The 14,398-nt window shown below is 38.8% G+C and overlaps 1 protein-coding gene across 1 annotated transcript in view; it reads left to right on the top strand.

Moving 5' to 3' along the window:
* NDFIP2 (Nedd4 family interacting protein 2) overlaps nt 1-14,398 on the top strand; it is a 73,505-nt gene that overhangs the window by 41,338 nt on the left and 17,769 nt on the right. Inside the window, exons 3-4 of the mRNA XM_055426544.2 lie at nt 1,573-1,706; nt 10,867-10,960. Of these exons, the coding sequence (XP_055282519.1) occupies nt 1,573-1,706; nt 10,867-10,960 (228 nt within the window). The remainder of the gene's footprint in view (nt 1-1,572; nt 1,707-10,866; nt 10,961-14,398) is intronic.

Here is a 14,398-nt window from a genome sequence, read left to right as displayed (position 1 = left end):
GTGGGCTTCTCATTGTCGTGTCGCCTCTTGTAGAGATCAGGCTCTAGGGTGCTTGGGCTTCAGTAGCTGAGGTACACAGGCTTAGTTGGCCCGAGGCATGTCGGATCTTTCTGGACCAGGGATTGAACTTGTGTCCTCTGCAGTGCAAGGTGGATTCTTAACCACTAGACCACCAGGGAAGCCACTATTGTTTCAGTTTTAAAAGTTGTTGCCTTAAACTTCATAATCATTGTTTTTACTGAAGTTTTGCTTCTACTTTAGTCTTCAGAACTAAAGAAATCTATTTACTTGATTTTGCAGTGTTTTTTACATCCTAATAATAAGTCTTTTCTAAGAATTTGTGACTCTTGTGCCTTTTGTTGGATAACATTCAGTATTATGCTGCTGCTCACCACTTCCTGTTATTAAGTTAAAAATTGCCTAACTTCAGACCCTTAGCTCTTATTGAAAGCTTTAAAAATACTTATTTTTAAAACCTATAGACATTAAAACACAATAGGAAAAATTTTGCTGGAGTGTAATGTGTTTTCATGTTGAAAATGCAAGAAAGTCTGATAAAGATAGGTAAACAAATAAACAAAATAGAAAATGTGAAAATGCTGTCATTATAATAGGGGAAATCACAGAAGTAGTGTAAAACATTGTGGTGTACACTACTTTGAGAGTCTGCATGTTATTTATGTCAGTATTCTAGCACATCTTAGTTGACTGATTGACCTATGTGTATGATTTTACCTAGACAAAAGTTGGCAATAAATGTTGCAGCTTTAAAAGAAAAAAAGTTTATTGTAATATACTTCTGGAGTTCATATTTCAAAAATAGCTTAAAAACTGGGTAGGGAGAAACTCTTCCAAAAAAAGAAAACCTAAAGAGCTAGATTGATGCTGGGAAAATGGGAGAAGGGAAAAGAGTGAAAAAGAGTTAAAAAGCATCAATCTTTTAGCAAAGAGAAATACTGAGTTTGCTTAGGAGTTGCTAAAATTGACCCATGTAGAAAAATTAACGTCATATATTAGCAGAACAAAGTCTTTGGAATCCCGGAATTTCTGGGTTCTGCCACTTCTTGATTGTGTGATCCTGGGCAAATCATCTAACTTTTCTGAGCCTCAGAGTTGCTGAGGTTAATGTTTTTAGAAGTGGTTTAGGAGGTGGCTAGTGCTGTTTCAGTGTTGTTGTTTTTAACTATTATTCCTGCTGTTTTTACTTTTTTTGACTGTGAGATTATGGGCAGATAAATTCTGTGAGCACAGCAAGTGGGCACACAGAGCATGGTCACATATGGTGAGTTTCTTACCTCGTTTGTGTTGCACACATTTTCAGAGTCTCGTTCTTGATGCTCTTGTTTTGTGTATCAGTCCCTGGAAGATATTTATCAGTCCTTTCTCAATGAATACAGGACTCTGAGAATATGATGTGGTAACAATTTATATGTTATACAGCTTATCACGTAGGACTACAAATAACAGTGGTCATCCTCAGGGGCATCCTGTACCTTGTTAAATTGTGTTATGGCTATAAAAATGTCATTAGTCTGTCTTAATGGTTGTCTTTCTTTAAACCCTTTCCTTCAGATACGGAAGTTTACGGTGAGTTTTATCCTGTGCCGCCTCCTTACAGTGTTGCTACCTCTCTTCCCACGTACGATGAAGCTGAGAAGGCCAAAGCTGCTGCGATGGCAGCTGCAGCAGCAGAAGCATCTCAAAGAGTAAGACCGTGTTATCCTTTCCTTTTGAGATGAATATTCAAGATAGTTCTCTCTGCATGCATTTTTTTTTTTTTTTTAGTATTTTCTGTACTGCTGCTCGTTTGTGTCATCGTGTTTTGGCACTGTCTGAGTGAAATACACCTTCTGCATTCCTTGACCCCCCTCATTTGTTTCTGTTGGTCTTTTCCTGCACCCTGTCTCAGATTGTGGTCATCTAGGTGTTAATGGCACCCCACTCCAGTACTCTTGCCTGGAAAATCCCATGGACGGAGGAGCCTGGTGGGCTGCAGTCCATGGGGTCGTGAAGAGTCAGACACGACTGAGCGACTTCACTTTCACTTTTCACTCTCATGCATTGGAGAAGGAAATGGCAATCCACTCCAGTGTTCTTGCCTGGAGAATCGCAGGGATGGAGGAGCCTGGTGGGCTGCCGTCTATGGGGTCGCACAGAGTCGGACACGACTGAAGTGACTTAGCGGCAACAGCAGCAGGTGTTCTTTTTACCAATAATGTATCATTTTCTGAACTTGATTTCAGGCATCTCCTGCACTAAGACTCATCCTTCCCACCCGTCCCCCTGCCATCCCTCTGACTTCCTCATTCAAGTTACCCCCACCCTGTTGACCTCTTCACGGTTAATGAAGTGTCTTTTAGGTGTCTTTACTTCCTTTCTTATGTAGTTTAGATTCTGTGGTCCATAACTATAATTATAAATCATTATTTTCTATTCATTTTTTATACATTAGCACAGCCAGTCCAGTGACTCTATGAGTGAGCTCACAGTAGGTTAAAACACTCACAGGCAAGTCTGGGTTGATCTCTTGTGGGCTTACTGCTCCTTTCTCCTGGGTCCTGGTGTTTGTGCCCTCTAAGAGTCTGCTTCCCCAGTCCTATGTAAGTTCTGGCAGCTCTATGGTGGGGTTAATGGCAACCTCCTCCAACAGGGCTTAGCCATACCCAGGTCTGCTACACCCAGAGCCCCTGCCCCTGCAGCAGGCCACTGCTGACCCATACCTCTGCAGGAGATACTAAAACACTCAAAGGCAGGTCTGGCTCAGTCTCTGTGGGGTCTTCTGGTGAGCATAAGGTTTTGTTTGAGCTCTCTGAGCATCTCTGGCAGGTATGGGGTTTGATTCTAAACATGATTTTGCCTTTCCTACTGTCTTTCTGGGGCTTCTCCTTTGCCCTTTGACATGGGGTATCTCTTTTTGGTGTCTGAGGAGGCCTTACAAATGGTTGTCCAAGGAGGACTTATAAGTGGTTGTCTAAGGAGGCCTTATAAATAGCTGAGAAAAGAAGAGATGCTAAAGACAAAGGAGAAAAGGAAAGATATACCCATTTGAATGCAGCGTTCCAAATAATAGCAAGGAGAGATAAGAAAGCCTTCCTCTGTGGTCAGTGCAAAGAAATAGAGGAAAACATATGGAATTTAGAAAGATGGTAATGATAACCCTGTGTACGAGACAGCAAAAGAGACACAGGTGTATAGAACAGTCTTTTGGACTCTGTGGGAGAGGATGAGGGTGGGATGATTTGGGAGAATAGCATTGAAACATGTATATTATCATATGTGAAACGAATCACCAGTCCAGGTTGACGCATGATACAGGACTATCGGGCCTGGTGCACGGGGATGACCCAGAGGGAGGATAAGGGGAGGAGAGGTGGTAGGAGGGGGATTCAGGAAGGGGAACTCATGTAAACCCGGGGCGGATTCATGTCAATGTATGGCAAAACCAACCAATATAATTTGTAAAATAATTAGCCTCCAATTAAAAAAAAAAAGAAAAAGAAACAAACAAAAGAAATAGAGGAAAACAATAGAAAGGGAAAGACCAGAGATCTCTTCAAGAAAATTAGAGATACCAAGGGGACATTTCATGCAAAGATGGGCTCAATAAAGGACAAAAATGGTATGGACCTAACAGAAGCAGAAGATATTAAGAAGAGGTGGCAAGAATACACAGAAGAACTATGCAAAAAAGATCTTCATGACCCAGATAACCACGATGGTGTGATAACTTACCTAGAGCCAGACATCCTGAAATACGAATTCAAGTGGGCCTTAGGAAGCATCACTATGAACAAAGCTAGTGGAGGTGATGGAATTCCGGTTGAGCTATTTCAAATCCTAAAATATGATGCTGTGAAAGTGCTGTGCTCAATATGCCAGCAAATTTGGAGAACTCAGCAGTGGTCACAGGACTGGAAAAGGTCAGTTTTCATTCCAATCCCAAAGAAAGGCAATGCCAAAGAATGTTCAAACTACTGCACAATTGCACTCATCTCACATGCTAGCAAAGTAATGCTCAAAATTCTCCAAGCCAGGCTTTAAGAGTACATGAACTGTGAACTTGCAGATGTTAAAACTGGATTTAGAAAAGGCGGAGGAATCAGAGATGAAATTGCCAACATCCGTTGGATCATCAGAAAAACAAGAGAGTTCCAGAAAAAACATCTGCTTTATTGACAATGCCAAAGCCTTTGAGTGTGTGGATCACAACAGAGTGTGGATAATTCTTCAAACGATGGGAATAACAGATCACTTTACCTGCCTCCTGAAAAATGTGTATGCAGGTCAAGAAGCAACAGTTAGAACTGGACATGGAACAACAGACTGGTTCCAAATCAGGAAAGGAGTACGTTAAGGCTGTATGTTGTCACCCTGCTTATTTAACTTACATGCAGAGTACATCATGAGAAATGCTGGGCTGGATGAAGCACAAGCTGGAATCAAGATTACTGGGAGAAATATCAATAACCTCAGATATGCAGATGACACCACCCTTATGGCAGAAGATGAAGAAAAAGTAAAGAGCCTCTTGATTAAAGTGAAAGAGGAGAGTGAAAAAGGCTTAAAACTCAACATTCAGAAAACTAAGATCATGGCATCTGGTCCCATCACTTCATGGCAAATAGATGGAGAAACAATGGAAACAGTGAGACACTTTATTTTTTTGGGCTCCAAAATCACTGCAGATGGTGACTGCAGCCATGAAATTAAAAGACAGTTGCTCTTTGGAAGAAAAGCTATGATAAACCTAGACAGCATATTAAAGAACAGAGACTTCACTTTGCTGACAAAAGTCTGTCTAGTCAAAGCTATGGTTTTTCCAGTAGTCATTTACGGATGTGAGAGTTGGACCATAAAGAAAGCTGAGTACCAAAGAATTGATGCTTTCGAACTGTGGTGCTAGAGAAGACACTTGAGAATCCCTTGGACTGCAAGGAGATCCAACGAGTCAATCCTAAAGGAAATCAGTCCTGAATATTCATTGGAAGGACTGATGCTGAAGCTGAAACTCCAGTACTTTGGCCACCTGATGTGAAGAACTTGCTCATTTGAAAAAAGACCCTGATGCTGGGAAAGATTGAAGGCAGGAGGAGAAGGGGACGATAGAGGATGAGATGGTTGGATGACATCACAGACTCAGTGGACATGAGTTTGAGTAAACTCCAGTAGTTGGTGATGGACCAGGGAAGCCTGGTTTGCTGCAGTCCATGGGGTCGAAAAGAATTGGACACAACTTAGCGATTGACCTGAACTGAACTGAACTGAGGTTAAAACACAAAGAATTTACCAGGCCTACAAACTTATGTTTGTCAATTCACTTTTTTTTTCTGTCCTTTGAACACATGCCACCCCAAAATTTGGGAATGATGGTCAAAGATTCCACCACCCTTTCTCCCCCATCTTCCCTGTCTTAGTAAGCGAGTCAGTGATAGATGCATATGTTGTTTCCTGTTCTGGTAAAGGAGTGGCTATCTCGATAATAGGGAATGAGATGTATGTATGCTATTATTCTTTAGTCATGTAAAAAGTGGGGAATTAATTACATTTTACCATGGCTGCAAGCAGGACTAGAGTTTGTTACCTTTTTTTCTTGCCTTAGACTTTAGAGGTATCATTTCAAATCTTGGATTCATCCCCATTTTGTTCAGGAAAAGAACACAAAATGCCGTGTCATGGAGGAAAGCTCGAGTGAGGTGAGGGGCCAAGGTGGGGAGGAGCGTGTTTGTATGTGGAGCATTCTCACGCTGCCACCAGCAGGCCAGCGCCGAACGAGTATAGACTGTCTGGTGGGTGAGTGGTCGGGTTTCTTTCATCAGCCGCAACCATCTCCACGCCTTCTCCCACTCCCATCCTCCAGCACACACAGAGTTAAACATCATCATAAGTAGTTTCGGGCACATAAGTAAAGATAGTAAACCACAAATTTATTATTGATGCATTTTCCGTCTGAGAGTTAAGTAAGTTTCTGTTAACACCGTGGCATAAATATAGCTCAGTCAGTAAGGATTTTTGATGTTGGGAGGAGAGAATTATAGAGCAGGAGGACAGATCTGTAAGGTGTGGAGTTTTTATCAGTGCATGTGTGTTTATGTACGTGTTTGTATATACATGCACACACTCTCTTGGTGACATGGGACAGTGGCTCCTTTTTTCAGGGAATGTCTCCCTGGGGACTTGGGAAATGGTAAAGGTCTTTAGGACTTTCCTGGTGGCTCAGATGGTAAAGAATCTGCCTGTAGTGCAGCAGACCTAGGTTCGATCTCTCGGTTGGAAAGACCCCTAGAGAAAGGAATGGGTACCCGCTCCAGTAAAGGATGTTAAGGACCTTACGTCCTCTGTTGCCCTAACTTCCACTCTGTTGGATCAAAACTAAAGAGAAAGTAGGAATCATTAAGTCTTATTCTCTGTGTCTTGAGATAGAAGTGATTTTACCTTTTGGAGAGAAAACTGAAGTGTTACTGTTAGAACCCCTCACTGTCGTCATTTCCAGTGTCTTGTTTTAGAAAGTAATGTGATTCTCTGCCTGAATTGGAATATGCCCATAAAGAGAAGTTTTCTGTTTTTACTTGTTTCTGAGACCATTTTAACTCTAGCTTGTGAAGATTGTGGAACATTTTATGGAAAGTAGAAACAGAGTTGTACAAAGAAACTAACTTTGACCCTTGTAAAAAATCTTTCAACTTTGTTTCTGTCCCCCTGCTCCAGCACCCTCTTTCTGCAGATTATCATGAAATATGAGTTTCTACGCCTGATTCGGATAAACAACTGGTCTGATTAGCACTTGACTACTTCAGTTGTAAATAAATCTCAACTGGATTAACTGAAAGTTTATTTCTTAAACCCAGTTTCTTTGGGGGAATGTAGGTAGTCAGGACACTTGGAAACAATACTGTTTTCTACTGTTTCTTAATTTTATTGTGTAGGGTTGCAGGTATGATTATATGATGACTCAGTAGATTTACTGAAATGCATTACCCATTTTTAATGTTTCTATGAAAAATAGAACTAAAGAGCCTCTTGATGAAAGTGAAAGAGAGTGAAAAAGTTGACTTAAAGCTCAACATTCAGGAAACTAAGATCATGGCATCCGGTCCTATCACTTCATGGCAAATAGATGGGGAAACAGTGGAAACAGTGACTGACTTTATTTTTCTGGGCTCCAAAATCACTGCAGATGGTGACTGCAGCCATGAAATTAAAAGACGCTTACTCCTTGGAAGGAAAGTTATGACCAACCTAGACAGCATTTTAAAAAGCAGAGACATTAGTTTGTCAACAAAGGACCATCTAGTCAAGGCTATGGTTTTTCCAGTGGTCATGTATGGATGTGGGAGTTGGACTATAAAGAAAGCTGAGCGCCGAAGAATTGATGGTTTTGAACTGTGGTGTTGGAGAAGACTCTTGAGAGTCCCTTGGACTGCAAGGAAATCCTACCAATCCACTCTAAAGGAGATCAGCCCTGGGTGTTCATTGGTAGGACTGATGTTGAAGCTGAAACTCCAATACTTTGGCCACCTGATGTGAAGAGCTGACTCACTGGAAAATATCCTGATGCTGGGAGGGATTGGGGGCAGGAGGAGAAGGGGACGACAGAGGATGAGATGGTTTGATGGCATCACTGACTCAATGGACATGGGTTTGGGTGGACTCCAGGAGTTGGTGATGGACAGGGAGGCCTGTTGTGTGTTCATGGGGTTGCAAAGAGTTGGACACGGCTGAGTGATTGAACTGAATTGATGAAAAATATTTGAATTTCACATAGCTCACTTTATAAAACTTTTAAACATGGCTTGCTACTTAGTCTTATAAGCACATAGTGGATAGGATTCATTTTTTTGTACGTTGTTTAAAATTGTATGTGAGTACAATTTTGACACAAAAGCCAGCACTTGATAAATTATGCACATCCCCAAGATGATTTCTAATACCTAGCTATTACCTAGCACAGCCTTGGTGTTTAATAAATAACAGTTGATTAAGTTAATGAATGCTTTCTTTAAAATAGCCAGTGTGGGAAATTAGAAAAAATACTATTGTTGTCTTAAGACAGCTGTTTGTTTAAAATTTTTTCTTGAAAGGGCTTCTAAGTCAATGTTTAATTGAAATTATAATGTAGCCACCATCTTTTATTTTTTTAAGCATTTTACGTATTTTCTGTTACGTTAATGGTTGAGTGAGATTCCATGGAATCAATATACTCTAATATAGGGGCCATTCCTCTCTAATGAACAGTTAGAATCTTTTCACGAGTGTGTTTTCCAGTGTTAATGTTGTAAAGGACATCTTTGTGTATATGTCGCCTATCTTTGTAAAAATGATGTCCCTATGGTAAAATCTCTTGGACTGGACTGGTATTTCAGAAGAATATGAAATATTTATATGCTTGCCGTTATATTTACAGTGTTTTTTTTGGAGCTCCTACTATGCTTTAGTGTTTATTTCTTGAATTAGTTTAAAATGATACAAAAATTTATTAATACGTATTTAATCATTGCTAGGGATTACACTGACCATCAGAAGGTTGCCTTGGATATATGATTGCAGAGTTTAAGGGATCTTTTTGCCTAAATAATGAGCAGTATGGTTTTGAAAATCTTTTTCTTTCAGGAAAACAGTATATGTAGTGAGACAGCCATGCTTGGATGGAAAGAACATTGGTATCCTGGGTTCAGATCCTGCCTTGACCTAGCTAATTATGTGATCTTGGGCAGGGCACTTAGCTTCTCTGAGCTCTGTCTGTACCAACACAAAGTTGAAACAAAACACCCAGGAGAGATTGCGTGTATGTAACATGGAGATAATATATTTGTAGATCAGGTCATGTCACTTATTTGTTAAAAATTCTGTAAGACCTCCTAGTTCACTCAGTAAAACTCAGGATCCTTTCGTGGACTCGCTGACATTTCTTCCTGTTTGCTTTCAGTGGTTTAACCTTGTCAGCTTCCTTGCTATTTCTGTAACATGCCAGGTCTGATTTTCTATCTTAGGACTTTGGCTCTAGCTTGTCCCTCTGCCTGAAACACTCCTCTATGAGATATCTGTATCGCCACCGTACCTTACCTCTCCTTTAAGTCTTTGCTCAGTGTTGCCTTAATGAGGCCTGTGCAACCTCCATATTTAAGACAGTAACCCTTACTTAACATTCTAAACATCCTTTCCCTTTTTTTTTTTGTAAAACATTTACACCTTTAAATAATTTTATAAGTAATTTATTTGTTATATCTTTATTTATTGTCTGGTTCCCCTCACTGGGATATAGGCTTCAGAAAGACAGACATCTTGGTTTTACATACGTTCATGTATCCCAAGTACCAGGAAGTGAAGTCTTATGTAGAATGGGTGTTCTGTCAACCAAAATATTCAATGTTTGTTGAATATTAGAGGCAATTAGTGATAACAGACTTGTATGTACTTTCAGAGAAATTTCTCAACATTTGCAAGCAACTACATTAATGTGTTTGTATAATTTTTGTACACAAAAGCATTGTACTGTGCAAATGACTTTTACTTAGTATATTTTGGAAATTGTCATTTATTTTTAAATATTTGCTGTTTTAATTTCATTGCTTTCAGTATACAATAATTTATTTCATTGGTCTCAGAATTATCAATGGTCTGAGATTTTACCCTACTTGCAAACTGCCTGATTAGCTTGTCACAGTTTTGTGGATGCTCACAGAAGACATCAGACAGAAACTTTAATATTCACAGCAGCAGTAGTAGTAGTCAGAGTATTATCATTTGCTCATGCCAGTTTCCCGATCTTCAGGTCCCACAGGGCGGCTCAAACAAGGCAAGCGTTGCCTCTACTTGCAGTGTGGAACCCTGAGTTTCGGGGAACCCAATATTTTCTAATGGTCAATAAGCACACCTATCTCTCTGCTCTGGTGGAAGTCACTTAGTCATGTCTGACTCTTTATGATCCCATGGACTGTATAGTCCAGGAATTCTCCAGGCCAGAATACTGGAGTGGGTAGCCTTTCCCTTCCCCAGGGGATCTTCCCAACGCAGGGGATAGAACCCAGGTCTCCTGCATTGCAGGCGGATTCTTTACCAGCAGAGCCACCAGGGAAGCCCAAGAATACTGGAGTGGGTAGCCTATCCCTTCTCCAGGGGATCTTCCAGGCTCTGGAATCGAACTGGGGTCTCCTGCATTGCAGGCAGATTATTTACCAACTGAGCTATCAGGGAGGCCTGCTCTGGAGGGAGATACTGTTTGTCTCTGTCAAAGCTGTACAGTATATAAACATCCTTGAAAAGATAATAGACACCCAGTGCCTCTACCTGGAAGATGTAGTAACACCAAAGACTCACAGATAATTGTCTCCTGACAGTAGCTCACTACTGATAGGCATTTATATTGTGTCTAATTTTTTGCCTTTATTAACATTGCTGCAGTGAATTGTCTTTAACACATCCTTTCTTACAAGTGATTTTCAAGAGCTGGAGTTATTGTGTCAAAGGATGTATGCATTTTAATTTTTGATAAATATTGCCAGATTGCCAGCCATGGAGTTTGTATCAGAGTTCACTGTTGATTATGAAAAATCCTTTCTCATTTTGACACTAAGGTAGCAGTGTCACATCTTTCTTTTGTGATGTGATTTTCATTAATACAGTGTTACTCAATTTTTATCTTTTTTTTGTTCTCTTTCAAAGTTACTTTTTTCAAGGGTGCCCATGAAAACTAATAATTACTGACATTTTTTGAGTACTTATTATGTGCCAGACGTTGTATTTATTATCTCATTTTGCTTATACATTACATTGAGGACATTAGACTTTATTTAAATTTTTATCTTTTCACTTAAGGTAATAAAGTTGTAATTAGCTTAGTGAACTAATCTAATAGTGAATTTTTTACAGATTCAAGAGGAAGAGTGTCCACCAAGAGATGACTTTAATGACGCAGACCAGCTCAGAGTGGGTAATGATGGAATTTTCATGTTGGCATTTTTCAGTAAGTAATATTTCATTTCCAGACCTTTTTCTTGCAGGTGTTAGCTGTGTGTGTATTTAAAGTAATGTGGACAATGAAGGAAGACAAATATTGTCAGTGTGTCTTACATTGTTTAAAATGTAAATTGCCCTTGATATTGAACTAACTGATCATATGTTATGATGGAAGTCCTTGAATTTGTTCAACACCTACCAGGTAACTTTATATTGCAGTTATTATGCTAGATGCTTACTGTATAGAGATACATATAAGCATATTGAAAGCTAGATATATTTTTGTATGTGAAATTCTACATGTCTATTTGGGGCCATAGGAACATGTATAATGAAATGGTAAATTCTGGTTTTGGAGCAGAGAACATCCACTTCTTGAGTGTCTTTAAACAGGAGGTAGTCTGGGCAAATGGGACAATGTGATTTGAGACACAGAAATATGAGTTTGTCCTATTTTTGGAGAATGGTGAATCACTAGAAGACCAGAAACCTGAGTAATAGTTATTTTAACATTTTGCAACATTCTTACTGCATTGGACTTTATAAAGTAGATTATGCTTTAAGAAGACTTCGTTATAGTCGTCAATATTTCAATTCTTAACTCAGGGATTGGCACATAGTACACTCAATAAATAATAATGTGACACTCAAACTGTTTAAATTGCTAAAGTAATTCTTAGAAACCCAGTATTCAAGTAAGTAAATTTATCAGATTATGATAGGGTTAATTTCTGCCCTCAACTAGTTAAGTGATCAAGCTTTCATACCTTCTTTGATAGCATGCTGACTTAATGTATTTCAGCTGTATAGTTAATTTTGATAATAAAACTGAGGAATGTTTTACCTAAAGTACCACATTCAACTTTAATAGTAGACAGTATAGAAAATACATACTTCCCAAGTTGAGCTACTTCTGAGTCTAAAAATTCAGTTACCTTTGCCTCCATTTTGAAATGGTTTCTTGCTTCTTTTCTTTCTTTTATTTCACCTACTGAAGAATAGAAATATCAGAAGTATGTGGGTGGATGTGCAGGCAGTTATATTTTCCTCTTCAGATTTACTAAATTATATTCAGGTTGGCAATCAGATAATGTATATGCAGTATTTATATCTTGTGGTTTTAGTTACAATTTGTTGTTAGATATGTTAAGTACGGGACTTCCCTGGTGGCTCAAACGGTAAAGAATTTGCCTGCAGTGCAGGCGACCTGGGTTCGATCCCTGGGTTGGGAAGATCCCCTGGAAGGGAATGGCTACCCCACTCCAGTATTCTTGCCTGGAGAATTTCATGGACAGAGGAACCTGGTGGACTACAATCCATGGGATTGCAAAGAGTTGAACACGACTGAGTGATTAATGCACACATGTTTAGTATGATGAAAAGGAAAATCATACTTTTGACTACAAAATAGTTCTTCTTTGTACTATTAGTCTAGTAAACCTTAATTTTTATCTTAGTTCAACTGGTAATTCATATATTAATAACAGGCTTCCCACATATTTTCTTTACAAAAAGAGTAGCATAAACATTAATTCCTTTCATGGTTGTCTTTTAAGAAATCTTAATTGGTAAAGGAAGAATTTAAATTTATTGTAGTTACTTGTAGTATAAATACCTGTTTCTTAGAAATAAAAACATGTTATTTGACACCATCTAATTATTTGACTCAAGCCTAGTTATCATCTCTGTGTTTCTGTATTTCACTAACCGTGCTATCTTCTTCTCAATCTGTAGTTTTTAGGTCTTGAAAACATTTTAGTGATACACCAGTGTTGTAAATGCACAGTAACCTAGGCACTTGGTTGGCTCTGTTTTTGGTTAGTGGCGGTATATTAATTGATATGAATGTAGATGTTTACATTTAATGTGTTAATGTAAATTATCTGCCTATTATTACATTTTTACTAAATTGAGTTTCTACAATTATGCTTTATATTAGAATAGAAATCTTTGTAAACAAATATTGCATTGATATTATAAGAGTAAGATTATATAAATTGTCACCTTCCTTTCCTGATACATTTCTTTAGGTAAAGGCTGTAGGCCAGTGCTTCACATTTATTTGCTTTAGTAAGCATAGATTTATTTGTAGTCACTGCCATCTAGTGGCTGTCTACAGATTGCAACGTGCTACATTTTCCGCACACTAAACTACCCAGTAGCTAGTTGAGCATGACTCAGCGACTAAACAGCAACAAGCTATTGTTTAGATTCTGTTCTACTGTCTATTGCTAAGGTCTGGAAATAGATTTTCTTTAACATGGTTTATAATTTAAACATTTCGGATTATATAAGTTGTGCAAATAAAACTGTAGTGATTTTCAGTAAGAATATTTCAATTTAAACCTTTCGTTGGTTTAATTTTACTTTCTCTGTTTTCACCATCCACAATTCAGCCTGTTACTACATGTAACCTTAAAGTTTACACATAAATTTGGTAAGATAACTGCTTGCTCATGTTCAGAAAATGTAATAAAAGAAATGTGTATATCCCCTGATGATGCTTTGCTTCTCATAATCCTTTGAAGTGTCACCACAAAATGCCTTATTATCTCCTTGTGTCTGAGCCTACTTTTAACAGATTTTCTCTCAAAGGGAATGAAATAGAAGTCAGTTACGCATATGTCTGTTAGTTAGAAGCTAGAAATTAAGGCTTGGTTCATTGGATAAGTGACATTGTGTGGAAATTACCTTGAACTCTGGTGCTTAAAAACATAATCTGTTCTGCTTAGAAAACTTTTCTAAGGTTTATCCTTTTGTATCATGTGTGTCTTCATATCAGCATGCTATCATAATAATTAATCACTTGCATTATTCCCATTTTAGACTTGAGGGGAAACATAGTTAAATGATTCTAGGTTATTTGTAAGTTGAGCTTCCCTGGTGGCTCAGACGGTACAGAGTCTGCCTGCAGTGCTGGAGACCCAGGTTCAATCACTGGGTCATGAAGATCCCCTGGAGAAGGAAATGGCAACCCACTCCAGTATCCTTGCCTGTAAAATCCCATGGACGGAGGAACCTGGCAGACTACAGTCCATGGGGTCGCAGTCACACGCGGCTGGGCTACTTCACTTTCACTTTCAAGTAAGTTTAGAAAGAATTAGAAAGATGTTTTGAAATGTGAATTCTGATTTGTAAGAAGTTCTTCGGTTCCATTCTGCATTCCCACCAGCAGTGAATGCGTGTTCCTATTGCTCCGATCCTCATCAGCGTTTGGTACTGAGAGTTTTAAAAATTTTAGAAATAATAGTTGTGTGCTGATATCTAGTTGTGGTCTAATTTGCATTTCTTCAGTGACTGGTGATATTGAACCTCTTTATTCAGTAAGTACTTTCAAGTACCTGTCATGGATGAGTCATATAAGCGACAGTTCTTAAAGAGGTTGTCTGGGTACCACACATTGATTGCCTTGTTAGGTATCAGTGACTCACTCGTTTCATATAAA

The sequence above is a fragment of the Moschus berezovskii genome, chromosome 13 (genome assembly GCF_049115385.1).
Source record: "Moschus berezovskii isolate FMDL1 chromosome 13, NW_MosBer_1.0, whole genome shotgun sequence".
NCBI classification, from domain to species: Eukaryota; Metazoa; Chordata; class Mammalia; order Artiodactyla; family Moschidae; genus Moschus; species Moschus berezovskii.
The sequence above is the reverse complement of the archived record's forward strand: the minus strand, read 5'-3'. Positions and strand labels throughout refer to the sequence as shown.